At 33.8% G+C, this 27,187-nt stretch overlaps 3 protein-coding genes across 4 annotated transcripts; 2 read left to right on the top strand and 1 right to left on the bottom strand.

Moving 5' to 3' along the window:
* Nucleotides 1–32: 32 nt before the first annotated feature.
* Nucleotides 33–8,179, top strand: LOC125073769 (orphan steroid hormone receptor 2-like). Of its 2 annotated transcripts, none has more exons than XM_047684803.1 (11): nucleotides 33–256; nucleotides 1,535–1,661; nucleotides 2,453–2,602; nucleotides 3,095–3,213; nucleotides 4,217–4,325; nucleotides 4,544–4,654; nucleotides 5,014–5,121; nucleotides 5,781–5,946; nucleotides 6,348–6,540; nucleotides 6,746–6,893; nucleotides 7,194–8,179. In XM_047684803.1, the coding sequence occupies exons 2-11, from the start codon at nucleotides 1,538–1,540 to the stop codon at nucleotides 7,424–7,426; spliced, it is 1,461 nt and encodes a 486-aa protein (XP_047540759.1). In that variant the 5' UTR covers nucleotides 33–256; nucleotides 1,535–1,537; the 3' UTR covers nucleotides 7,427–8,179. The 2 variants fall into 2 exon arrangements, with proteins under 2 accessions (XP_047540759.1, XP_047540758.1); XM_047684802.1 differs by having other exon boundaries at nucleotides 3,092–3,213.
* A 622-nt stretch (nucleotides 8,180–8,801) lies between these two features.
* Nucleotides 8,802–10,677, top strand: LOC125073720 (carbonyl reductase [NADPH] 1-like). Its single transcript, XM_047684708.1, has 2 exons — nucleotides 8,802–9,657; nucleotides 10,204–10,677. The coding sequence occupies exons 1-2, from the start codon at nucleotides 9,024–9,026 to the stop codon at nucleotides 10,401–10,403; spliced, it is 834 nt and encodes a 277-aa protein (XP_047540664.1). The 5' UTR covers nucleotides 8,802–9,023; the 3' UTR covers nucleotides 10,404–10,677.
* Nucleotides 10,678–12,284: 1,607 nt separating this feature from the next.
* LOC125073799 (ubiquitin-conjugating enzyme E2 H) lies at nucleotides 12,285–27,120 on the bottom strand. The gene is made up of 5 exons (XM_047684851.1): nucleotides 26,925–27,120; nucleotides 24,422–24,498; nucleotides 18,152–18,319; nucleotides 17,279–17,407; nucleotides 12,285–16,718 (listed from the first exon to the last, which is right to left on the bottom strand). Exons 1-5 carry the CDS (start codon nucleotides 26,975–26,977, stop codon nucleotides 16,564–16,566), a joined length of 582 nt encoding a protein of 193 aa, XP_047540807.1. The 5' UTR covers nucleotides 26,978–27,120; the 3' UTR covers nucleotides 12,285–16,563.
* Between the last annotated feature and the right edge of the window lie 67 nt (nucleotides 27,121–27,187).

Below are 27,187 nucleotides of genomic sequence, written 5' to 3'. Positions count from 1 at the left end.
GCACTCTACGTCTACGCTAGGTCTTCTGTCGCTAGCCCAGCCATCTTTGTTTATCATTGTCATTGCAGTATTGCGTGTTCATTATACTGCTATAATTTAGCAGCGATCTGTGGACATGTAACGTGTTTATTTATTTTGGCAAACTATTGTTTTAATAATAAATAATATTTAAAACTATGCCTATACTTTTAGTGTAATATTTAGAACAGTGTGAAACAATAGAAATCATCGGTAATAATTATCATAGTTATAGGAGGTAAGAATTTGTAATAACTGTTATCTGAAGTATATGTAGGCCTACAGTGTAGTTCTACATCAGTGAACATAACGATCTCAATGTTCCTCAAGAGTAAACTTCTTCCGCCCACTCTACACTGCACAACCTGTTGAAAATACCAAAAGCTCAACCCAAGTGAAAGGCTTGAATTTATCTTCCGTAATCTCGATGGTCGCATTCAATGCAAGTTCAGCTGATAATTATAAATTAAGACAACAATTAAATCATAATTATTACTTAAAAATGTTTTATGGGATAAATAAACTATTTCAAAATACAGTTCACGTTATGTAAAGTTATTATTAATAGGTCACGCCAATAAATATTAAATATAGTTAATATCAATGGGTTAAGAATGTGTGTGTGCTAAAGATTATTATAAAATTAATGACCATGATAGTACACCTAGGAAATTAATTGGTTTTTCCTGGTCATCACAAATAATATTTAAATATTGTAAACATAAATTACTAACAAAATATTCTATCATTAAAGGTATTGTTCTCTGAAATCAATGGTAGATTTTTGATATTTAATAACAATGAACATTTGAATTAAATATCTTACAAAAATATTCTCAAGCTTCTGTTTAATTGCAAGCTTTACTTGGTGATAATTATTTTATTGACTTAACAAATCATAGAAATTTTACCTTGAGTTGATTTGCATCCTTGGTAGAGGTTTAAATACTAAAGGTATTCAATATGAATTTAAGAAAAAAAAAAGTTATTTGATTATCATATTATATCATTGTTGAGACTGCAAAAGTCGCTATGTATTTTTTTCTTATACTTACAGTAAATGCCGTTTTAATCGTTATTATAATGTGCACATACTGTAAAAATAGTTTTGTGATAACTACAATAATTTTAAAACTTTTAAATAATTGAAGTTATAGTAAAAATAAAACACATAGCGACTTTTGTAATTGTAATGATGATATATAAAAATAAATTGATCAGTAGTACATGATATAGCAGAACTATTAGCAAAGTGCATGTATCTATGTATAGGTTTGTTTATCTTTATTCCTCTTGCCATTAATATGTTATGGAATATAGTATTTTTATTATATAAATGTTTCATGATAATACTATATAAAAAAATAATTTGTGGCATGTACAGCTGCATCGTTACAATAAGTATATGGAGAATATTTTTACCGTCAACAAACATAGTCTATTCATTTCTTTAGCTTACTCAAGTTTTGAGCATTCTTCTCTCTCCTCTTATATTTGTTTCTTTATTAATTTTCAGGTTATGGAGGCCCAAGACCAAATGGAAATGAAGTATAGCGCAGGCAATGAGGTCGGGGGATTGGAGCTGTGTATTGTGTGTGGAGATAGAGCTTCGGGCAGACATTATGGTGCTATTAGCTGCGAAGGTAAAACAAATATAGAATACTTTAACATTGAATTCACACATGTCAGTAGTCTATATTGAGAGCCAGCAGAAATTAATAGTACCTGCTCAATGCTGCATCTTGTATAAGTTTAATATGTATAGATTAATTAGTTTTGTCAGTGAGTCAACAAAAAAAATTGTTATATATTAGTAAATATACTAAATATGTGTATAGTTTATTTCAAAACATATAACATGTTATAAAGCATTTGTTTGATTGTAAATTTTACTTATATATCTGGTCAATTATTTATTCTGATTTCGATGTACTGGAAAATACTATATTTAAATTAGCATTTTTTATTATTAGCATAAGCAGCCCGTAAATGTCCCACTGCTGGGATAAAGGCCTCCTCTCCCTTTGAGGAGAAGGTTTGGAGCATATTCCACCACGCTGCTCCAATGCGGGTTGGCAGAATACACATGTGGCAGAATTTCGTTGAAATTAGACACATGCAGGTTTCCTCACGATGTTTTCCTTCACCGCCGAGCACGAGATGAATTATAAACACAAATTAAGCTCATGAAATTTCAGTGGTGCCTGCCTGGGTTTGAACCCGAAATCATCGGTTAAGATGCACGCGTTCTAACCACTTTGCCATCTCGGCATTGTACTTTTTGTTTATTTAAATAATAAACAAAAAGTACAATGCTTCAAGACAGTCCATTGGTGATCTACAGTTGGAAAGCTGTGTCTGATAGTTCATGAGACCTTTTATTTGAATTTTTTATATAATTGTAATAAAAAAATACATAAATAATACTTTATAGGTTGCAAAGGATTCTTCAAACGTTCGATTAGGAAAAAGCTGGGCTACCAGTGCCGAGGCAGCATGAACTGTGAAGTAACTAAGCATCACCGTAATCGGTGTCAGTACTGCCGGCTGCAGAAGTGTCTCGCTTGTGGTATGAGAAGCGATTGTGAGTACCAGCCATTCTTTTATATATAGTTTCTTTAATATTGTAAATGGATGTTACTATGAACTAAATAAGAAGAACTACGAAGAAAACCTATGAGTTTTTTGCCGTTTCTTCTTGCTGAAGTCTGCTTTCCCAAACATTGGTTGATTTGAAATATTAATGATTCAAAAATGCTTGCTTCAATGATTCTTACGTCCTATGACAACTCGTAATAGATAATTTTATACTTGAAGATCAACCTAACCCATTCTACTTAAAAATAAAAATACTAAGATTGGTAGCATATGGGCGATGGAAAGAATGGTTAATATTTCTCACAGCACCAATGTCTATGGGCGGTTTTAGTCCACTTACCATTAGGTGTTAGGTGATACAGTCTATACTAAAAAAGGCAGTTTAACAAGACATATTTTATTCTTATTTCCATCCTTATATTATTGTGTGAATAAAAACACTCGGCGAGCAGTAATTCTTGCACTGTAATGACAGCGGTTCAACACGAGAGGAAGCCCATCGTGGATAAATCAAAAGGCGAGGCGAGGGAGGCTCACGAGAGGCAGGCTGCCTACTCGAAGCTGTTAGGTCTGGCCGGACAAGCACAGACTGCTCAGGTGAGTGAGAAAACAGTAACAACCTATACTGCACTAGTGCTATGCAACAAGGTAGGACATATCCCACGACATTGCTCCAATGGTAGTTGGTCGATATATGTAGCATGATTTTATTCATTAGATGAAATATTTTCCCACCAATCATGAGAGCCAAGAACCGTTAACATATTTAAGTCTCATGACAAAAACCCGTTGATAAATAAAATAAACCATATTACTCTATACAACTTTATGTTTGTTATAATAGGACATAAACTGAAAAGTATTTGCTGATTTCCAGGCAGAATATTTATATATATATAAAAAATTAATTGTATTTATATACAAACTCTGTTATTAAAATAGTGGAAAGAGTAAAAAATTTGTTTCTTGCCAGTTCTTTTTGATAGAATGTACTTTCTGAACTCAATACTGTAACATGATAATTCAAAAGTGCTTCTTATGATGGGCTCATGGATAATGGATATAGCTCTCGAATATAGAATAATTTGATGATTTTTCTACTTTATTTAGTTACTTAAGTAATACAGGCAAATATGAAATACTTATTAGATTTTTAACATTTATTATATTTAACATATTAGATACCTAACTATATATCACAGTTAAGTGGCGGTAAGCTTAGTGAGCTACCTAATAACGCCATCTATCGGCTCATTTAAAAAAAAACCGTTTTAAATATGAATACCAAGTTTCGGTTTTCATTCGTTGCTTTAATTAACCAATGAAAAACTCTTACATGCCATTATCCTATAGCTGTTATCGGGGAAACAAATGGTTAATAGAACTAGGGAAGTGCTTTCCATGTTTTACATCTTTAATTTTATAGTTATTTCACATGATATATATACCCAGTCGCGAATATCTAGACAGCGCGATTCAAAAAATTTACATTTTCAATTAGCGCCATCTATCGCTACTTGGCTATAACATACGCAATTGAGTAATTTTTGATGCAGTTTTCAAGACTAGTTTGGTATATTATTGACTTTATGCTCAACAGATAAATCCCAAGGAGGAGCCGAACGACGCTTTCGGCGCCGTCTCGCCCGCCGCGCCGGCGCTCAACTTCGCGCTGGCGGCCGCCGTCGCCTTCAATAAAGGAAATCCAGGTATAGAAATATTCATGTTTTAAAGGCTGCCACTTTGAGGCGGAGAAGAATTTTGGTCACCCATCATATATGGCTTTTGTGCATTTTCCTTGATACAATATAGCTATTTTACTCTACTGTATATAATTTACAAGGCAAGCTGTCATATTCAATTCCTTTATTTATAGAGTAGTAGTATACTTGATATTTATATAATTTCTTATATGTATATTCGTCAGTGTCACCGTACCTCGGGGCTGGCACACCGGCTGACGTGGAGGGAGCGAGACGACAACAGCTCATGCTGCAGACTCAGCTCGCTAAGAATCTATTCAAGATGGGGCAATTTGGTAAGTTAATTTTTTCAGGGTTCTTTTGATGTTTAATCTGAGTGAGATAGTGATAAACAAGAGGGTAAAAAGGATCTTTCTGTGTCAATTAAATGGTGATAAGTACCATTTTCAATTAAAATTGTTAAATGACGAATCAATGGTCTTTGTAAGAAAAATATTAGGATAAAATATTTTAAGTTCTTTCGGACCCCAGGTCAGGCCGATAAATATTTGTTGGGCTTTTCTTTCGAAAAATATTTAGTGATAGACACCCGTATTTGCGCACACATCTGTGCACTATAATATGTCCGACGTAGCTGGCTGGTCTCCCGTGAGTTCGTGCAGACGATATAATTTAAATCCGGCCTCGTCCCCAGGCGCCATAAACGAGTACCTGCAGTCGGCGTACGGCGCGGCCGCGGCCGACGCGCCGCTGGCGCCGCACGCGCCGCACGCGCCGCACGCGCCCGCCGACGCGCTCGACGGTACCGCGCGCTGCGCACTCACCCCGCTTGCATGCAACTCATACGATGCCGAAGGCTTATCGTTGCTTGATTGAGCTTGACAATCTATAAAATACTTTATATGTTTAAACGCTTTTGAAATTATATTGGGTAAACAAACTCTGCCTGAGAGATTAGTAGCTCGTCTGCCGGGCCGGGCTTAGCTGATATACTCGAAGAAAATGAAAATTTATATATGTATAAAAAAAAACTATGATATTTTTTTTTTAGAATATAATAGGCGCTATATTAAGCAATCATTATGTAAAATCAAAATAAAAGATTGCAATATAATATCTCTAAAATATATATATTATATATATGTATATATATATTAAATAGCCAAGGATAACGTCATTAATAAATAAAGGATTAGGTTATTCTCTTCTTTTGGTAAAAAATATGTTAGTGCAAAAGTATAAGGCTCGTTACTCAATGTAAAAATATAATTTTCATACAAGATATATCGATGTATTTTATGTTGCAATATAATTTAATTTGAGAATAAAGATAGCTTACTTCGCTTCTTCAATCTGTAGCGCTAGCCATAGGTTTACAGTACGCTAGATACCGCATGTACATTACACAGTATGAAAACCGACGACGCGTGACATCTATTTAAAACTGCATTCTGTCGTCAGGGTCGGAGGGCGGCATCCTCAGCACGGCGGAGAGCCTGCAGCTGCCGCTGAGCGCGCCGGCGGGCGGCGGCGCGCTGCGCCTGCACGCCGCGTGCGAGGCGGCCGCGCGCCTGCTCGCCGCCTGCGCGCGCTGGCTGCTGGCGCTGCCGCACGCCGCCGCGCTGCCGTACGTACCGCGCCCTCACGCGCCGCTTCACACCCTAGCGTGGCGCACTAGAATACAACATACCGCATCCTCGCGCACCATCGCCGCGTCACACCTTAGCGTAGCGCTCTAGAATACAACAAATCGCACCCATGCGCACCATCGCCACGTGACATCTTAGCGCACTATACTCCACACCACCGCGCACCGTCGCCGCGTCACACCTTAACATAGCGCAATAAACTACACCATACTGCACCAAAGCGCTCGCGCTATTCAACACATACCCAACTTCAATGTCTCTGCAATTTGTAATACTACCTTTTGAAAAATGATTATTGTATGCTCATCGTTTATTTTATACTATCCTATCCTATCCTATTCGCTCGTCTATCTTTCTTATAACGATAAACAATTCTTAGATTCGAAATCCAAGTGACGCTGCTGCGCAAGTGCTGGGCGGAGCTGTTCGTACTGGGCCTGGCTCGCTGGTCGGGCGCGCTGGGGCTGAGCGCGCTGCTGCCGGCGCTGGCGGCGCACCTGCAGGCCGAGCTGCGCGAGCGCGCCGAGCGCCCGCCGCCCGCGCCGCCCGCCGCCGACCTGCCCTTGCCGGAGGTGACCCACGCATTACACTCGTTATGCTTAACATTCATTATTTTTATAGAAACAATGCATAAAAATGAGATGCAAAGACGTAAAGAAGTTCTGCAACATTGTATTACCGTGCCGTGCAATTATAACTAAAATTGTTACTTAATTAAATTAAAGCGCATACTATAAGACGATAAATTGGTATAATTAAACTGTTTTTATTTTCCAGATAACTATATCCGATTACTCCGACGAGCGTATCAGCGAAGTGTCCGCCATGCTGTGTCGTTTGCACCAGTTCATCGGCCACATGGAACAGCTGCAAGTCTCGGACCGGGAGCATGCGCATCTCAGAGCTCTGTGCCTCTTTTCACCTGGTGAGTACACTAAATACTTGTATTTTATGTCCACCTGATGGTAAGTGGTCTCCACTGCCTATAGATATTGGTACTGTAAGTATGTCCCTTGTGCCTGTAGTTACATTGGCTCACCCTTCACACCGGAATACAACAATACTGTTACTTTATAACCTATCCAGACGAGTTTGCACAAAGCCACCAAGGGCTGTCACTAAGTGAACCTGAAGTCTCATTTAAGTCATTATAATATTTTGTCTTCTGATCCAGATTTTTTGATTGAGATATCTGTTGTTATCTGATGTATAAAAATACTTTCAGATGGTGCACCAGATTTCTTAACACGTAAATTACAAGACTACCAATCAAAAGTGCTCCGTTCTCTACGTACCACTTGCCAGCCAAATGATGAGAGAGTGGCGACACTGTTGCTGCAATTACCCGTTCTACGTACTTTTACGGGAACATTCATTGAGGATGTGTTCTTTGTTGGTTTTGTCGGTGACGTATGTATCGATGATGTTATACCTTACTTACTTAATGCTGAACGTTGATCTGGTTGATAGGTTTTTAATGTATGATGGCAATTTCCATAAGTATTGCATATAATTTTGTTTATAAGATAATTTTAGTTAATATAGTTATTAATGTCGCCTTTTTACCTATTAATTTCATTACGATATCTTAATGATTTATTGAATTTATAAATTGCAATAAGAAAATATAGGTTCCTGTGTAAAATTAAGATGTTTATACATTTGTTTAAAGTGTATTTCATTATATATATTGTAAAAGAATAATTTGAATTGACTGAGACATTAGAAACAATTTAATGATTTTAAGTTTTGATCCATCAATAAAGCGAAGCAAACATTACCCGCAATTATTAATGTGAGATCTGAAGGGAATTAACTCCGCTCTAATACCGCTCTCGCTATCAACACGTCAGTTCTGTTATCAGAGTGTGTTTACGTTAGCTGAGCGCACATCATGCACTTTCTATGTTGATTTAATATTGATGAAGTCTCTTAAAAAAGTTATTTTGACTACAAAATTATATACTAGTTATATAAGATTTAGTTCTAAAGTCCAATACAAGTATATTATTATATATTTGAATATTAATACCTGTTGTTGGACAGTAGAACTTTTGTAATGTAATTATAATGTAAGTATATGACTGCTACCGTCCATTTTAATTAGTGTTGTAAAAATATAGAATATTAATGAAAAAATATTTTTAATATTGATATATTATAATTGTTTAAAATCCCAGTAAATGTTGATATAAGTGCCTTATTAATAAAAATATTATCAAACAAATTGATTGCTTATTTTCTTGCCTCTATTTTTTTTATTTATTTTGGCTTTGTCTCACTAATTTTAAAAATAAATACAGACAGAAGGAAACAGCCTCAAAGAAAATAGAATCACTATGTTTATAGTCTTAAAAAAGCCACACTTAACCTTTTGTTAAAGGGTTCCTATATAAGGTTGTTATGCAAACGCGTCGCACCTAAATATAAAAAGGTAAGGAAAAAGAAAAAATATATTTAATTTCATAATCCAAGCCGTTTTTTTTTAAGAGTTATCTGAAATTGTGAACACACCCTTATATATATATATATATATATCAGACACAGCACCTAAATCAAAATTAAATTTATTACAACAATCTGATCTCAAATGTATCTGTTCTCAATTAAAAAATAATTTACAAACATTTAATTGCTCTTGCTGCCATTTTATAGACATAAATATGTGATTGTTAGCTTACCTTTTCATATTGTTGAATATAAAACAACACTTATCGAGTATAATCTATTTTAAAATATCTTTATATACATCTGTTAAGACGAAAGTTTTAAAATTATGTCAACACCAATTTTCAATTGTCAAGTGAGACAGCAATTACTTGTGTCACTGTCACATATGTTTAAATTTTCATATTTACAGATACGTTATCGGATATTTTAAATAAAGGCGCTTGCCGCTTCCTTATGAAGTTTATATACTCTGGGTAATATTATCTCTGATGTTTATGTTACAGACACTTTAGATAACTATAATTTATCATAACCAAATTAATCTTTTATATTATACACAAGATAGGACAGATTTATTTTCGTTTCCATTAATATAATATTGAAAATGAGTTCAAAAATAGCTGTCGTTACCGGAGCGAACAAAGGGATCGGTTTTGCGATAGTTCGAGGTCTTTGCAAACGTTTCGAAGGCATTGTTTACCTGACATCGCGAGACGAAAAACGCGGCGCTGAAGCCGTCGCCGCTCTTCAGAAAGAAGGACTAAACCCAAACTACCATCAACTCGACATCACAGATCCTAAAAGTGTTACAGTTTTTCGTGATTATGTGAAGACAAAGTATGGTAACATAGATATTTTAGTTAATAATGCTGCAATTGCTTTTAAAAGCAACGCCCCAGACCCAGTAGCAGTGCAGGCTGAAGAAACTCTGAGAGTCAATTACTTCTCAGTTGTTTCTATTTGCGAAATATTGTTTCCATTACTTCGCAATGGAGCTAGAGTTGTGAATATTTCTAGTTCATGTGGTCATTTAAGCTGTATTCCTAGCGAAAAACTAAGGCAACGATTCCAAGACCCTAATTTGACTATACCAGAGCTATCAGACCTAATGCGTCAGTATGTAGAGGCAGCTAAACAAGGCACTCATGCAGCCGAATGGGGAAATTCATCATATGTTGTATCAAAGGTTGGATTGACAGCATTGACTAAGATACAACAGAGGCTTCTTAATGATAAAGGTGAATATTCATAGTAGTTTTTATTTAAGAAAAATCATGAAGAGTATACACTTGTTTTTTCTCATAACATATGTGAAACAAACATAATCTAATGTGGGTTCAACAGTAGGTCTCTGCTTGTATATAATAAAATTTATTTAAGTTTTATAGCTCACTGGTTGGCCCAGCTGTGATGGCCCAGTGGTTAGAAACACATGCATCTTAACCGATGGATGTGGGTTCAAACCAGGCAAGCACTACTGAATTCATGTGCTTAATTTGTGTTTATAAATTATCTCGTGCTCGGCGGTGAAGAAAACCATCGTGGGGAAACCTGCATGTGTCTAATTTCAATGAAATTCTGCCACATGTGAATCCACCAACCCGCATTGGAGCAGAACAGTGGAATATGCTTCAAACCTTCTCCTCAAAGGGAGAGGAGGCCTTAGCCCAGCAGTGGGAAATTTACAGGCTGTTAATGTAATGCTATGGCTCATTTGAAATTTGGGTTGAAAGTAAAGAAAGTTCCAGTACAGGAAAAATTATCATTTTTCACTTAATTTTCAGATATCAAAGTGAATGCTGTACATCCTGGCTATGTGGACACCGATATGTCATCTCATAAAGGCCCATTGTCTATAGACGAAGGTGCACAGGCTCCATTGTTTCTAGCTTTGGATGCTGCCGATTCAGTCAAAGGTGAATATGTTTGGTGTGACAAACGGATAGTCAGCTGGTCGGGATCAAAACCAACAGAGAATTATTAAACTACACTGACTTTTTTTAAGTAAACTCGTATATTGTAATCCTTTGTCATTAAAAGCAAAATCATATCTTGATAGGCAAAGTTATTTTTATATTCAACAAAGAGGTTGTTGAACAATCTTTTTGCATAATGTCTAATTGAATTCTGTTTTTAAAGGTTTACTTTTGTATTTATAAGAGGTATGGATACCAAAAGTTAAAAAAAAATCTAGATTATAAGATCATCAAAGTGGCGTAGCTATCGTAGGGCCAGTTGCAGTGCACCAGGGCCCCTGAGCTCTGGGGGCCCTCTAACCTAAGCTATGAAAAGAGCTTTGAATAGAGATGAAGTATGGATTTAATTTACTAACAATATGTTCAACTCAATGTATCCTGTATCCTATTCTTATTACTATCTTACATTCTTATTATCATCAAACTTGCTAAAATAAGAACAAGTAAGCCATAAATTTTCATTGTTGAATTGAATTGATTGAAACTATATTATAATATTATTCCACCAACCTGCATTGGAACAGTGTGGTGGAATATGCTCCAAAACTTCTCCTCAAAGGGAGAGGAGCCCTTAACCCATCAGTGGGAAATTAACAGCCTGTTAAAGTATGTATATTATAAGAATCAAATTAAATTTTAAAAAACAACATCCACATAATTAAAATAAATAGTGTTTTTTTTTTTTAATATAATTTACAGAAATTTGTTTATGCTTTTGTGGAACAGTATAATTAATTACAGGATATTTCGAATATGTTAAAAGAAATAAATAAAGTGCCTTCTTAAATATTTAATGTCTTTCTTTTAATTTAAAAAATAATTTCTGAAATGTAAACTGGGAATTAAGTATTCTGTACTCATCTAGATGGTAACTTATGTCAATAGTTCTGTGCACATTTGTATTTGCAGTGATGCCAACTTGGGGATTATTTATTTTAAATTGAAGTTGAACGATTCCATACAGTCTTATTACAACTTGACCTAAATTGACAAATACCTAAAACTAGCTAAATATCCTCTCTCAGAACTCCTATGAAGCGTCCAAAATGTCCCATAATACAAATAGCCCGTAAACCGTCGATATTATAGCCGATCTATTATCCAATCGCTTTAACAACCTAGTTTGTTTATATTTATTCTATCTCGATTGGAATAGGCTACACCCCTTATTTATATCTATCTAGATACACCTTGAACGATAATTAGTATGCTAGGACGATCTTGAGCTTTATATAGGCGAATATCATTGTTCTAACGAACATTACAAAGCAGGTAGATTGTATTTGTACATTCCTTTTCCCCAGTGATCAGTTACACTTAAATGTCCTCGGCAGTGTTAAAGTGAACTCTATAAATAACCTTTTGTTTATTTTAATAAAATTATACTAATAAATCAAATTGTTTTTTATTTTATCGCAACATTATCAAATCGCAAACTTGCACGAGTTTTCATACTCCATCGCGACATCGACACTATTCTATAGTCTATTAATTAGGACCATGTCAATATTTTCATATGTGTTGCCATGGCATTAAAATTATGATAGAAAGTACATGAAATCCGATATATTTAGTCAAGATCATCCGACTATTACCTTCAGTCACAGAAGATTCTCATTGGTTTTAAACATTTTTTTTTTTATTAAATGAAAAAATCTATTTTGTCAACTCTCAGTCTTAGGCCTAGAGTGTTTAAGAAAGGTTTCCCGTAGAGCTGAAGGCGCGTAAAACGCCTTATCTGGATAGGATCTATGATTCACGTGTCCTAACCACTGGATCATTCAAGCTTTTTTATAATTAAATTACAATGTAAGTTATTTAAGTAATTAACAGATAAATTAAATTTATATTATATAAATTATAAGGAAATGAAAAGAAAACAACAGATATAGTTTCAAAATAACGTAAGTTTATTACATGTAATGAAATAAAAATATACTATAAACTTTTATTGTTACACGTATAACTGATTTCACATCTGCGGCCATAGAAATTCTTATCCGATCAAATTAATTTGGTACGCTAACATTAGTTTAACATGGATCAGTGACAAGGAACAGTAGTGACGCGACGTGTATCGATGAAATAATCCCAACGAAAATGATTGAATCGCTTCACTATTGCTTGCTATTACGGCCAACATTTTCAAATGTTCTTTTTTCAAATTCCTGACATTACAATGACGTTTATAAACAATAAAAAAAACAAAATAGTCAACAGGTAAAACACGTCTTAATGGAAGTCCATTTGAAAATCTTCGCCTCGAATTCATACAAATACTTCAATACCAGGGCGATGAAATCTAAATGTGGATCGAACCCGAAAGCTGGGTGGATTCGTGAAAGCTCGAAAGTATCTACCAAAAACTTTAAAATGAAGAAAAAAAAGACATCCATCAACCCAACTTCTATACAACTAAGAAATTTAACTTTTTATCTCCTTATACCAAAATATATTATTATGGCTTGAGTTATCATTTCGAAGATACATATATGTCTATATTATTAATATAATTTTTTTTTCATGTTATATTCTATACGTAACCTAGACTTACCTATTAAGACCATTGCAACACTTTTAGGATCGCAAAATGTCATATTTAGAGATCTGTGTCATATTCGTTTTTGTAATGTTCTTCTTGACAGATAACTCATAAAAGTTCATTCCGATTAATTATAGCTTAGTGCTAAAAGGGCCAATGTCAATAACCTTTAATTTTGATAATCAGTATAGAAACAGTGAACAGAAGTTGGCTGTTCTATATAACATATGCCTTTTTGTGTAATATTGTTGGTATTAGTGGTGTTAAGCTTATGCCATATTAGTAAAAAAAATAATTAAATTATATGATATGAAATGGCAAAAGATGGTTAACGTTTCAATCAAAAACCTTTGACCTTTCTAGCACCAGACCACAGAATTAATTTAAATCGAAATATTTATCAGCGAAGAAGATTATTTTAAGTTGATTCGATAAAATACGAAATCAAAAAGAACATTACAAACATGTCCAAAACTCATCGGCAGGACAAAAAGCGTTGTTGCCTAACGAGTCATCAAACATAAAAAAAAAAAAGAAAAAAATGCTAAGTATTTGGTAAAGCCGGCAAATATATGCGCTAGAAAAATATATCATCAAACATCGCCTTCTATAAGACCGTGACCGAGTGAAAAGCGAAAGCGATATTATCTTAAGTTACGGCCACACCTGTGCGAACAAGCGAGCGTAATACAAAAAACAAAGAATTTGCAATCGCTTTCAGTTTAAGCTATAACCAGTTTCACTTTGTATAATATTGTATTTCAGTTACAGATTTCTTCATTACTTTCAAATTAAAAACATTATCTTCAATTTTTCATACAAGAGGTATCACACAGAACGATACGTAGTGATGTAGCTAGTACATATTTTGCTGCGGAAAAAAGTAATTTGTACAATATTTTAAAGAAAAAAAAACAACTGTTTTTGATTTAGCATCTGTTGGCGTGGTGTTTAAACAAAAATTGATATTTTTTGCAAACAATATAAAAGGCAACATTGAAAATTGAATATAAATTGTGCTAAAGCAGAGTACTATTAAAACAAAAATTACACTAAGAACCATTAACAATTGTATTTCTCAACCTCTATATTGACAAATTTACGAAAATATTCCTTTATTGATGAAAGGATATCGGATCACAGTACGAGATGAATATCAGTAGACTGTAGACATAACTGTCACTGTCAAATCTCAAAGTGTTGCCATTCGAAAAATAAACTACACTATGGTAGTCACGTGTGAGGGAGACGGACAGAGAATATAGACATTGACACGTTTATTTAAAAATTAACACTATAATAAAAAAAATTATTAAATACCTATGAGATATAAAGTGATGACTTTAGTCCGACAACGGGCTTTTCGATTTAAGTTGGTTTATGCTATGGGGACAGATTAAAAAGATATTTACAAAAATCTACCATGCTCACTCACATCCGTCGTGCTGCCAGTATAATGTTAAATAGTGTAAAATATTTCATTAGCAATAATTGTTATCTTAAAATTCGAGAAGTTATTTATAATAAGCATTTAGTTTCTTAATCAGGAATTATAGAGACCATAGCTCTGAAGCATAGACAATGCACATTCTCGAATTACACAGATTATAAATGTATTCCTATTACACAGACCCTACTAAAAATTTTCGATCGTATTCCTCTCGAACCCATTTCGAACTACTCGAATCGATAATAACATCAATTTGAACACCTTTCTTAACATATTAACGCTAATACTAAGCGTAACTTACAAGACACACGTCATCAACCAAGTCGACAAACAAGACAAACCCGACTATGTTTAAACATTTAATATATTCTTATATATAAAGACGGATATTTAATAGTTATAACATTAATAATTTTGTAATTTATACAATATCTCTAAATCAAATGATTCACAATGTTTCATTAGAAATAAAACATTGGTAAGACTTCTTAATTTAACCGAGTAATATGAAAATTAAAGTATTGTCATATTGTTACTGCGAGTTCAAAAAATCTTATGTAAATGTGAGGTTAGAAAATTTATTACCAAGAAATTACGGCTTAAGGTAAACCATTAAATTTTGGTTAGACTTCTTTTGAATGTCAAATTGGAAAAGAGACATATCAGTGTATAACTGATCAATCGATCAATCAACTAAAAATGTTTCTATTTTAGCCACTGAGCGGATGGGCAAGTAGGCCTGATAGTAAGTGGGGACCACCGTTCATAGACAATGATGCTGTAAGAAAAATTAACCATTCCTTACAACACCAATGCCTTGGGAGCTAAGATGCTATGTCCCTTGTACCTTTAATGTAATATCCACAATTCCTTTTGGTAACCAATGTCAGATGATACTTTTAAAAGATCACAATCATAGATTAAAAAACATCAACATACGACCTTTTGAACTAACAATAATTATTAAGACATCCATTGTATATTCGATTAATATGAAGTGTAAGTATCGCTTATTACATAATATAATCAAAAAATCTTATCTAAAGTTAGTTAAATTATTGTTATTTATCAAAAATCTAAACATGAAAGTATCAAATTATGATTAGTTTTAATTTTTTTTTATATAATAATTAAATAATAGTCGGGTAAAATGTTGCATTACGGAGGGTGGTTTGATTAACATTATTTTTTTTGTCTATTCTCGGATAATGACTTGCGTCTGAATTCATAGACAAGCCATAAACAATTTCATCGAGTAAACTTTTCTGACACACCAATTTCAGAATACAAATTACATTTATATTGAAGAATTTAAAGCGCTTTTGTGTCCGATGTCATCTTTCTGAGCAGTTTTCGATCTAGAATCCTAAAATTGGCATATTGTGGTCCATACATTATACAAATAATGAAAATTAACGACTTGACAGCGGACACATTACACAGACTATATAATATATAACTGGCTTCACACTGTACGATTGGATACTTGCTGTGACGTGTTGTTTTTTTTTTAACCATAGATTATATTACTACCTCGTTAATCAATATTCAATTACAACTAAAATTTAGTTTTAAAACTTATCGGTCTAATGTCAGAAGGTAAAAATGAATACAATCGATAAACTCATTTCTAAAGATATGTCCAAGGTTTATAAAAAGACGATATTAAGAAAACATTGTCTCCTTTTAAGTTTCTTTTTTTTTTTAAATTATACTGTTTGAGGTAGTAAAACAACCTTTTACATCGGGCGCCCCGTTACAATTGAAAGGATATTTCGTTAATCACAGATTACTTCACAATATGTATATAGATTTCAATTTGAGACTTTAAAATTTCCACACAAAGTTCAAAGTTACAAACATTCAACAGACGGATCTCGACTCTGAGCTTCATCGACATCGATCACGAGAAACCGAGACACTACGCACAACCACATATAGAGGAGAAACGATCTTGACCGAAAAAACTACCTGATAATTTGGCATTCGACACGCGATCACGTCCGAAACGACCGAGATACGACAAAAGATTCCAGGGCGCCCCCCCGTCGCAAGCAACACAGACGCTGAGAAAAAAACAACTATCGATCGAGTCCATTTCGATGCAGCGAACGAAATGCAATCGGCGGATGGTCACCTAGCACGCCACGCGACACGCACCTCGCGGCACAGTTCGTTATAACTCCATGTCGTGCGCCTCGTCGTCGCTGAACTCCGACATGGACGACTCGGTGTCGGACGCGGCGCCGTTGGCGCGCGCGCCCGCGCCCGCGCCCGTGATGGCGTCCTTCTCCAGCAGCGCCTCCTCCGTCGCGAAGCGCCGCACGTAGTCTGCGGACCGACCGACTCGCTCTTACTCACGTCTGACCCGTTATTGGCGTTTCTAGTTGTCTATTTGGTCTCGCTAACATTATTCGAGACTCCAGTAGATCAATACCAGTACAATATGAAGCAAAAACAAATATTGTTGTTATCTCATCCCGTATGGGACCATGTATCACTAAAAATTAGAACATTTCATTGGTTAAGGGTCATACTCTAGTCAGTAACTTATATATATGTAGCCATTCTCTGATTTTAATTTTACACACAGACGACCATATAGTCAACCTACTGCTAAGCGATCACCTCCGCTTTTAGTCTAAATATTCAGTGATATAATAACTATTCTCTTGAAATTTATGATTCTCAAAAGCAAATGCGTTATAACTCTATACATTTAATTATATTAAGTCATTTTCCTTTTAAGCCATAGCTCAGAAATTATGGAGGTTTGGGGATCGATTGACTAATTGATGTTTACCCAGACGGTTTTGCACTCAGCCCATACCCGTTGCCAAATACCAATGGAAGGACTGCGTGCAAAGCCGTATAAGTTTACTCAGACTTACCCGAGACCTTCTTTTTGTACTCCTCTGGTTTATGGAGGTACATGGCGGCTGCGTCACCATTCAGAGGATCGATGGGGTTCGGATACGTCAGTAGCTGCGGTAGGAACGACTCGAATATATTCGATAAATCTGAAATAAATAACAATATATTTGTACAATGTAAGTGTCATAATCACATTAGGATTGAACTTATAATTTCTAATCACAATAAACATCAATAACTTAACGAATATTTTTAGCAGATTTTAGCAGAATTTCTTTGTCACCGACGACCTCCGTGGTCGAATACACCGGTTTTCATGGGTACTCCAACCCGAGTTCTCGGGTTAGATTCTCGGCCGAGTCAATGTAGAAAAAGTTCATTAGTGTTCTATGTTGTCTTGGGTCTGGGTGTTTGTGGTACCGTCGTTACTTCTGATTTTCCATAGCACAAGTGCTTTAGCTACTTACATTGGGATCAGAGTAATGTATGTGATGTTGTCCAATATATATATTTATATATATCTTCGTCACGCACACTAAGATAATAAAGTTAACTCGTTTGTTTTATTTCTTTTGTAGTCAAAATCAAAAAAATCAAAATTATAAATCTTTATTCAATATAGAAGTGTTTACACTTGCTTATTGATAGTCAAAAATTTACCAAAGGCGTCAAAATTTAATTTATACTAGTATCAGTGCTATTGTCTGTGGGAGAAGGTACCTATTAGATATTTGCTCGTTTGTTTCGCAAATATAATAAAAATAAGAAAGAAATACATTTCTATCTTTTAAGCTACGGCTACATCTGTTGAGCTTACTGCAACTTACAACAACCGAGGTCAAAGATCCCAGTTGACCAAGCAGGTGTGTATGATCGTTAACTAATCTTACCGTAAAGAGCTGTCCAAGCTTGGTTGATGACATCCAGACATACAGTGCCGGAAACTTCATCGATGTTGGGGTGGTAGACTTTGTTCATAAAGCCGATGGACGGTGACTTGAAAGGGTAGTGGTCGGGCAAGTGCACGCGAACGCGCCACACGCCACCTTCGTACGGAGCTGGAATCAATTAGATAAATATGTCATAATTTAACATAAGAGAAAATTTCTTAACACTACCGGGAATAGATATTTATTGCAATATTCATATAGTCCAACAGCCTCGTTGATCTAGTGGCTAGCTTTAAAAAAACAACGTTAAAGAGAAATTCAAATCAGTATAATCTGTAATTAGGCAGTGGATAGATTCCCGTGACGGAATGCACGATAAGCCGTTGGTCCTGCACCTGAGCTCATTCCGGTCGGGTCGGATTTTTCCATTGGAATATGAGAACGATTGAATAGAGTACACTTGTATTAAATGTATAATTTATCCCGCGCATTTGTCTACTCCCAAAATCAGCCCAATGGCTTCGGAAATAGAAGTGATAAAGGGTTAGATGGATTTGTTAGTATCTCAAACAATTATAAAGATTACGTCATTAAACAACAGACTTATATCGTTGAGTTCTCAATGACCATGTCAGAAAAATGATAATATTATCTAAATATTCCATTTGTCAAGTTACCATTTATAAATTCATTAATTGAGTGGTGTCTTATCAGTAGAGATCTCCTTATTAAGTTATCAATAGAGGAATCTTTCCAAGCGTCTCTATATCTAGTGGTGTTTTATTGGATATAACACCAGATATTGCGATTACACGATGATTCATATCAGCCGTTTCATGATCTAGTATATTTATTTTGGTAGGATATACTTTGCATTCGTCTCTTCTTTCAAATGGTTTTTTATTATTAAATATTTATTTAATTTAAATGACATTTCATTTGATGCCTCTTCAACATTCGATTAACGTTAGATTACGAAGCTTCCCTCTCTATCTCTTTCTTTTTATCTGTACTTTCAAACAAACACGAAACCGAAGTTTTATCGTCAAGCATAACTTATAATGCAAAATGATCATGATACGTCATTATTCTGGTTTCTATATATATTAATGTTGGATAATTTAAGTAAAAGGTTCGGAAATTGGTTTAATCTCCTATACATAAGGACAATAGGTGTTTTCCATGTTTGATTACAATCTATGTATTGAACTAAGAACTTTGTAGTGACTTTTTCTATATCAAGTTTACTTCCTCCTCTTTTTTAACCTAGGTTTTTATAAACATTGTTGCACTTCAATATTGTATTATATTACTTAAAGACTCATTAATATGCCATTTAAACTTTAAAAAAACTTTTATGAACTAAGAATAACAGCGGTCCCAGAACGCTTCCCTGTAGCACAACAAATACTATTATTTTGAGTCATCTATTTCCTATTTGAAATGTATGATCTGGTGAGGTCTAAAACATTACTCCTTACACCATAAATATGTAATTTCTGTAGTAAACTTTTATGATCAACATGATCAAAAGCCTTAGTGATGTCCAAAAATAAAGCAAAATATACCATAACACGATTTATTATTGAATACTTATTATGTTACGATAACTGTCGATAGCGTGAATTATTTACGCCCGCTTATTTAACTTTATTAAATTTGAAAAGGTTTCAGATGTTTTTGTAATCATGTGCACGGGTTGGATTATTTATAACGGAGATGCATCGGTAACTTCACAATATTCTACAAGCTAATATAATATAAGCACTAAGTGCCCTGTGAATGCTCCGTTATTTTCGCAGGAATAGTGTCGACGAAGACGCTGAATCAGTTGTCAAAAAAATTTAGACACCAACGTAGACACATTTTCACGCGTATATACTCTTTTTTACTTCAGTTGCTGTTTGAAAACTATTATCAAAACAGTAACTTTAATATGTAAATATGTATTTTTACTTTAATATTTAAATATGTATTTTTACTTACACTTTCGGTCTATTTTCATTTAGGGAAATACCATGATCGCAAATGAAAAGCAGCGTTCACGAAAGCATGCAAATGCGATCCCGATAAAGAGACGGGAACGGTACCGCTGGTATTTTAGGTGGTATTGCGTGTCCATGAATGAATATCGTCTTTGCGGGATTTAGAAACAGTAACTAATGTATTAGCACAATCGATCAGAGCCGAGATGTAACATACGCTCTTAAATAGTATCCATCAATATCAACGGATTATTTAAAAACACTTAGAAGACGTTCTCAGGCTAGATGGTGTGACGATTACAAGAAATAGCTGTTTACGGTAAAAAGAAAAAGCCGAAAAAGAAAAGAAACAGCCTGTAAATGTCCCAATCTTGAGCTAAGTCCTCCTCTCCCTATTGAGAAGAAGGTTTGGAGCTTTTTTAATAGAACCGTTCTAATGTTAGTGGATATGGGTGGCAGAATTTTATTAAAATTAGACACATGCAGAATTCCTCACATTATAAACCAAAATAAGCACATGCAAGTTCAGTGATGCTTGCCTACATCTAAACACTGGACCATCTCGGCACGTCGAAGCCGAAGATCATGCTATATAACGTGCATTTGTCCAGTGGACAAACATAGGCGGATAATAATGATGATATCTACTTAATTTTTTGCCAATGCTTCTGGGTCTACTTACCGAACCGGCGTAACCTTTACATTTAATCAACAATAATTTTATGAGCCTAATAATAATTTAATTGATTTGATTTAATAACGTTTTAATATTCACCGTATTATCTGAGTATTTGTCTTAAGGCTATGGAATTACTACTGATATTATTTTGTTTGACAAAATCCCAATCAACGATGAAGGTTTATTTTGAAAGAGGTCATATTAAGGACCGCTGCCGCACCGCAGCAGTACCGGTACCTACTTGGATTGTTTTTGTTCATCATGCGTGATCACATGAATTAATGATACTTTGAAATTTAGCATAGATATACAAATAAACAACTTTGACATTGATCTGCAGGATATCATTGATCTCGAATAATCTATGGTATTTATTAAGGATTCGTGTAATAATGATTTAAATATCGGCGAAGGTTTTATGGGTACTACGGTAGTCAAATTTAAAGCAAATACAAGAGATTTGATATTTAATATTTATTTTAGATTATTAATTTTGATCACAATAATATTTGTACCGTACCAAAAGAAAAACATACATTTTTTTTTATAATTTTTAGTATTTTTAATATTATTAAATAAAAAAATAAGTTTCATTAGCTATTAAAATAATGCACAATAGTTAATACCTTTGTATATTAACAAACAATAATGCGCAAGTATGTCGAAAAAAAAAAATTAAACATAGATAGACCATAGAGTACATCCAATTGCTACACTTATTGCGTCATAATTTTCTTTATATTGTAATTGCAAATGAAATTATGATAACTATTACGATAGAGGTTAAAAGGTTAATAATAATTTAATTATCATCATCTATAATATTAAAGAAATCGCTTAAACGATACTTACAAAATGTATCTAATTATATTTAGGTATTTAAAACATATTAAAATTGACAAAAAAATCTAAGAATTGCTTTAAATGATGTACTTACCGCGAAGCTCTAACAACAAGGAAAAATCGATTATAGCTATCTCTACATATAATAAAATTGGAGTGTCTGTTTGTAATATGACCGCTTTTAACTAAATGCATTTGTATGTATACACGGTACATATACTAAAATAACATTTTTTATATTTTTTGTCCGTCTGTTTGTTCCGGCTAATCTCTGGAACTTAGGCTACTTTTATTTTAGAATTATATATGAAATAATAATAAAGTCACGCTGCAATGTCCAAATACTGTCCAGTACCGCTCGTAGCCCTCGCGAAGCCGTCACCTGGGGTTCCCACCAACGACTAAACATAACAAAAGCTGCCTAATTCAGAATAAGCTATAGTAAAATCTGCGAACTGAAACAACTTCTTTGTTAAATTCAAACGCGTACGAAGTCGCGGGCACAACTTATATGTACCTACTATGTTTCTCTATAGATTCGTTATTAACGTAAGCCACTTTTGAATTTTCATTCCAAAGAAAAAGAAGAAGAACAATAGAAAATTAACCAAAACCAATAAAATAAATAATCTATAAAAATGGAGTCTGTACAAGCAACCAACCCATTATATAGTTGCATGGTCAAACAATATTATTTCATCCTTTATTTCCCTTCCAGGTAGTCGCCTACTAGTAGCAGTAGTTCGGTTATATTTTCTACGATACCATGCGGCCGATTTAAGTTGTCCGATACTTTCAATACTGCGTCTGCGGTTCCATCCACGTGTAAATAGTGGCTTTATTATTATCCACTTTAAAATATAACTTATCTTACTACTGGATAAGGTATAGAAGAGCTACTTAAACGGTTCTGTAATTTATCTTTATCGATTGTAACAAAACATATATTCATCAAATTTAAATAGGATCAAAGTAAAGGGTATACTTACAGTTTGATCCCAAACTAAAAAGAATTGAAGCATTGAATGACGGACATCTAATATATAAGAGTAATTATGTTCTCCTCCTGTTTTTGAAGTTGGTCACCAAATAAATTAAACTCTTCCTCTCTTTTCAATAACCGTCCACGCCAGCCAATCGATCTCAAGGGAGACTATCCAAGTACGCAGGACTTATTAGCTGTAATATGTCCTGCATACTTGGCTGATCACAAGTGTGTGTGTGCAAACACAGATGCCATCTCTGTAATCTCACTTTCATAAACCGATTCGAAAAGAGTTAAGGCTTAAGACCAACAGCTTTAAGTGCTTTCAGAGACAAGGGAGTCTACACATTTCATACTTTTACACTCCGGGCTGTTGCCGAGAAGATTTCGATAGAAAAATTCAATAACTTTTCAAACAGCCCGACCTGGGGTCTGAATTCAGGACCTCAGGTTCTACTGTCGTACCTTATCTAGTTAGCTACTTTAGAACAACGAGGCAGTCAATTGTGGAGTGTTATGGTATATCTAACATCACGCTACGACCCCATGTAAGCATTAAAGTCTACCACCAGTAAAATCAGACGGAACAGTTGGATATTAATATAGAACAATAAGCCTGGGGCGAATTCTACTGCCGGTTAACCGTTACATTCAATTAACAAAAAGATTCCATTGCGGTTGTTGAAGTCGAACCAGGAAGGTACCGTTATATTTAGTAGAATTGGCCCATAGTTGCGTATAATACTTCAGGAAGATATTTTGAAATGATTAGGTCATCCCCTAATCTAGGTTGGATCCGAAGCCAAATAAAACACAAATATATAGTCTGACAATATGAACAATAAATAACATCAACCCTGACCGCGACTGTTGCGTTTTTCCACCGATTATTGTACTGACTTTTTATTATAATGACGCCATAAATATTAAGATAATCGATTCAAAATAAAATTGTAAATACATTAACAAATAAACATAAAACTTATTTTGCCATAAATAAAAGATTATATAGATTATAAAAAGCATAGAGATAGTATCGGTTGACTATTATGGAGAACTAAATTCTTCTTGCTTCGCATAGATAGTTCTAATGTTAGGTACTCTATGAGCCCTGAGAAAGTGTATCCAGAATTTCATGATTAGTTAAGACTTGATACCAATTTACAACTTTAAATTCAAATTTATAACATAAAGGTGCACTTACACGGACAATAAAAATTGCTCATTAATAATGGTCGATTGGGACGAAATAAAATGTCAAGCGATTTTCAGAACGATGTTAAGCGATATAGTACTCCAATAAACTAAGTAATACTTTTATACACGACACATTTGGAAACGATAATTCAAAATCTATCGTTCTAGCACTGCCGCCTCTCTCGCTCTCCCCGCGAAAACGAGACATAGTTAAGCAGCGGAGTCGATAAGTGCAAGCGAGATAGAAATATATAGTTGACTTAAATCTCAATACTCAACAACACTGAGCAATATGGAATATATGAAGCAATTAGAAGCAATATAAATTTAACCCAAAACAATTGTCATATTTAACGAAATTGTACAACAATTTCTATAAATTGTTGTACAATTGCTCCCCAAAATGCTACAAATAGGTTTTGCAGCGTTGCCGAAGAAAATAAAAAGACTGTAAAATTTTCCTTACATCGGCAATTTTGTTAACAGTCTTATTAAAAATATGTTAAAAACACAATATTATAGAATTATAATTTAGCCGAAATTAATTTGTAAAATAAACAAGATAATTAAGCTATACTCACTGCCAGGAGGTCCGAAGAATTTCACGCAGAACTCGTTCAGACCCCCGAGTATCGTTACCTCATGTTTACTTTCGATACTGATTTAATTATTGTAAGGAATTCATTATTACAAGAATATTCAAAATTATCACAGACAATTAATTGGTCCCCACCAAAGACATTGGAGATGTAAGAAAAATTAACCATTCCTTGCATCACAAATGTTCCTTAAACCTTGGGAACTGAGATGTTATGTCCCTTGTGCTTGTAGTTACACCGACTCAATCATCCTTCAAACCAGTCCAATAACCAGAATAAGTATTGCTGCTTGGCGGTAGAGTATATGATGAGTGGTTGGTACCTACCCAGACAGGAACAAAGCCCTATCACCAAATATATATCTTAGTAATAGTAGAAATATTAAAATTTAAAACTAGTGTAGTCAAGGGGGTGCGGGATTTGCAGGTGTTAGGTACACTACATTACATCCCTTGTCTATATTCTGTATGACATAAAAGTTCAAAAAACAAACACATAAACAAACTCACTTCGCATTTGTAATATTATCTAGGATAAATTATTATTATTGAACATCATTTACGAAAATACATACATATATGAATATTAGCATGCAAGCAAGTCAAAAATAAAATCAATTAAAATAATAAAAAGACACCGAAGACTCAGACAAGATGTCTGTGGATATTATCATATGTAAAACAAACAAATACATTCACATGTTTAGATCTATCAATGTAATTTCATAATTTAAATGTAATAATATCAATATGAGTTATGATAAGATGTCTTATCAATATACAATGAGTTGACAAGCTGTGGGAAATTATATAGCCTATAAAAGTACAAATTCTATGAGTAAAACTCGCAATATAACATATAACAAAAAAAAAACTACTACTATAAAAGATATTGAAATGTTTTAGCTATTTGTATAAATCACATTCAATTTGAATTTGGAAATATTTATACACGAGATCTAAAGCAAAGGCAATTTCATCTAGCTACAATTAATGCTTTTGCATGCTTTTTTATTTAATATATAAACTTATTTACTAAATAATTATTTAAAATAAAAATGGAACTAAAATAAATATTTTAAGAGCATCAATATTTGGAGATAAGAAATCTAGCTCTCAATGACCATCACAATTTAAAATCTTTGTCACATTTGTGTATATATTTATAAACCTTATTTATCTTCTTGTTATAAACAAAGGACTATATAATTCAGTATATAGGTTAATTGCAGCCAATTCTGTGGTGGTGGTAACTAAACTAATTTAACAGGCATGTTAAATTAGTTAATAAAAATAAAGAATATTGCTATACCCTTTATTCCCATGCCTAAGAAAGTAAACTGTATTTTAATTTCTTACAGTTTTAATTTAAAGATTGTGTACAACTCAACAGTGTTTTTAATGTTTATATACCATAAAGTATGTAGAAAGTAGGAGAAAATAGTATCAATCTAGATATTTCAAAAACAAGTCTGATTACCTACATGTTTTCAACTATTTAAGTGCAAATAATATATTTTCACACTTCCTATACAAATATATATATATATGAGTCATACATATATACAATGGTTGTCTACATTCTAGAATTATCTAACTATTAACATAATCATAATATTTAAGTTATAAAAAAAAAAAAAAATATTTTTTTGAATTAAGAATGCATTTTATTGATGTTTTACTAAGTGTTCTTTAAGACAAGATACCATTAAAAAATATAGATTACACTAGCTCTAGATGGATATATATTCTAGATAGTATAGACAATTAATTAATATTATAACATTTGTTTATCTATTATTTGAATTATGATGCTTAGCTATTTGTGTCTTGTGAAGATACTAGTATTTTGGCAGGATACCAAAACCACCATGAACTTTATTTTGTCTCCTACAAATTGAATATTTATTTCACGTAATTGTCGTATTTTTTTTCTGTCGACATGACGTCATAAATACATAAACAATAGAACAATTATCATAATTAATCTATGCATTGTAGTATTAAAAAAAAAAAACAAATAAAAGCTAGCTATCGATTATTATATCATATCAATAGTTTATTCTCTCGGAAAAATTAACGTATACTCCATTAAAGTTAATAGCAACAGTGAAAAAAATGCGCAATCAAGACCGTGGCCTACATACATATTACGAAATATTACAATCTAAATACACGGAAGAACACCGTTCGCTAACGTATCGTACTTTATCTACCTGCTATATACATATATAGACTTATGGACCCACACAAAGCGCCATAGATGATAAGCCCTTCAAAACATATTTCTAAAATAAAAATATAACTATCGTAAATGATTTCAATGGATAACGGTAACGTTTATTCAGTTTAACATTAATACACAAATAGCCTATATCGATTTTGTATTGAATCGTGACAATCAGCTGATGGCCCTTCAGCTACCTACTTATTTACATGGAGGCCCAACGCAGTGACTGCTTTGTATGGAAGATAACAAAGGATACAGTTTTATGACGTCCGTGTCCATCCGACGTTTCCCAGCGCTCGGTGACGACATCTTCGTGATCTATTTCAAATAAATCACTGTATCGAACACGAACACTAGCACAAACCCACACTCGACGCAGCGAGATAAAATTTTCGTCCACCAGCAGCAGTCAGAAAAATAACATTGTAGAAAAACAATGGACACATACCATAGACTAAAATTTCGAAGGTGATGTGTAATGAAAGCTGTCTTGCCCTATTAAAATAAATTGATGACAAT

This window comes from Vanessa atalanta, chromosome 25, assembly GCF_905147765.1.
Source record: "Vanessa atalanta chromosome 25, ilVanAtal1.2, whole genome shotgun sequence".
In the NCBI taxonomy this organism is placed as follows: domain Eukaryota; kingdom Metazoa; phylum Arthropoda; class Insecta; order Lepidoptera; family Nymphalidae; genus Vanessa; species Vanessa atalanta.
The sequence above is the reverse complement of the archived record's forward strand: the minus strand, read 5'-3'. Positions and strand labels throughout refer to the sequence as shown.

Excerpts from the sequence above, each read along its gene's own strand:
- LOC125073769 (XM_047684802.1), top strand. The coding sequence starts at position 1,538 with ATGGAGGCCCAAGACCAAATGGAAATGAAGTATAGCGCAGGCAATGAG. Across the intron at positions 1,662-2,452 it reads TGGTGCTATTAGCTGCGAAG|GTTGCAAAGGATTCTTCAAA; the intron begins GTAAAACAAATA and ends AATACTTTATAG. Across the intron at positions 4,326-4,543 it reads CTTCAATAAAGGAAATCCAG|TGTCACCGTACCTCGGGGCT; the intron begins GTATAGAAATAT and ends TATATTCGTCAG.
- LOC125073720 (XM_047684708.1), top strand. The coding sequence starts at position 9,024 with ATGAGTTCAAAAATAGCTGTCGTTACCGGAGCGAACAAAGGGATCGGT. Across the intron at positions 9,658-10,203 it reads GAGGCTTCTTAATGATAAAG|ATATCAAAGTGAATGCTGTA; the intron begins GTGAATATTCAT and ends CTTAATTTTCAG.
- LOC125073799 (XM_047684851.1), bottom strand. The coding sequence starts at position 26,977 with ATGTCGTCACCGAGCGCTGGGAAACGTCGGATGGACACGGACGTCATA. Across the intron at positions 17,408-18,151 it reads AGCTTGGACAGCTCTTTACG|ATTTATCGAATATATTCGAG; the intron begins GTAAGATTAGTT and ends TATTTATTTCAG. Across the intron at positions 16,719-17,278 it reads GTACAAAAAGAAGGTCTCGG|ACTACGTGCGGCGCTTCGCG; the intron begins GTAAGTCTGAGT and ends GTCGGTCCGCAG.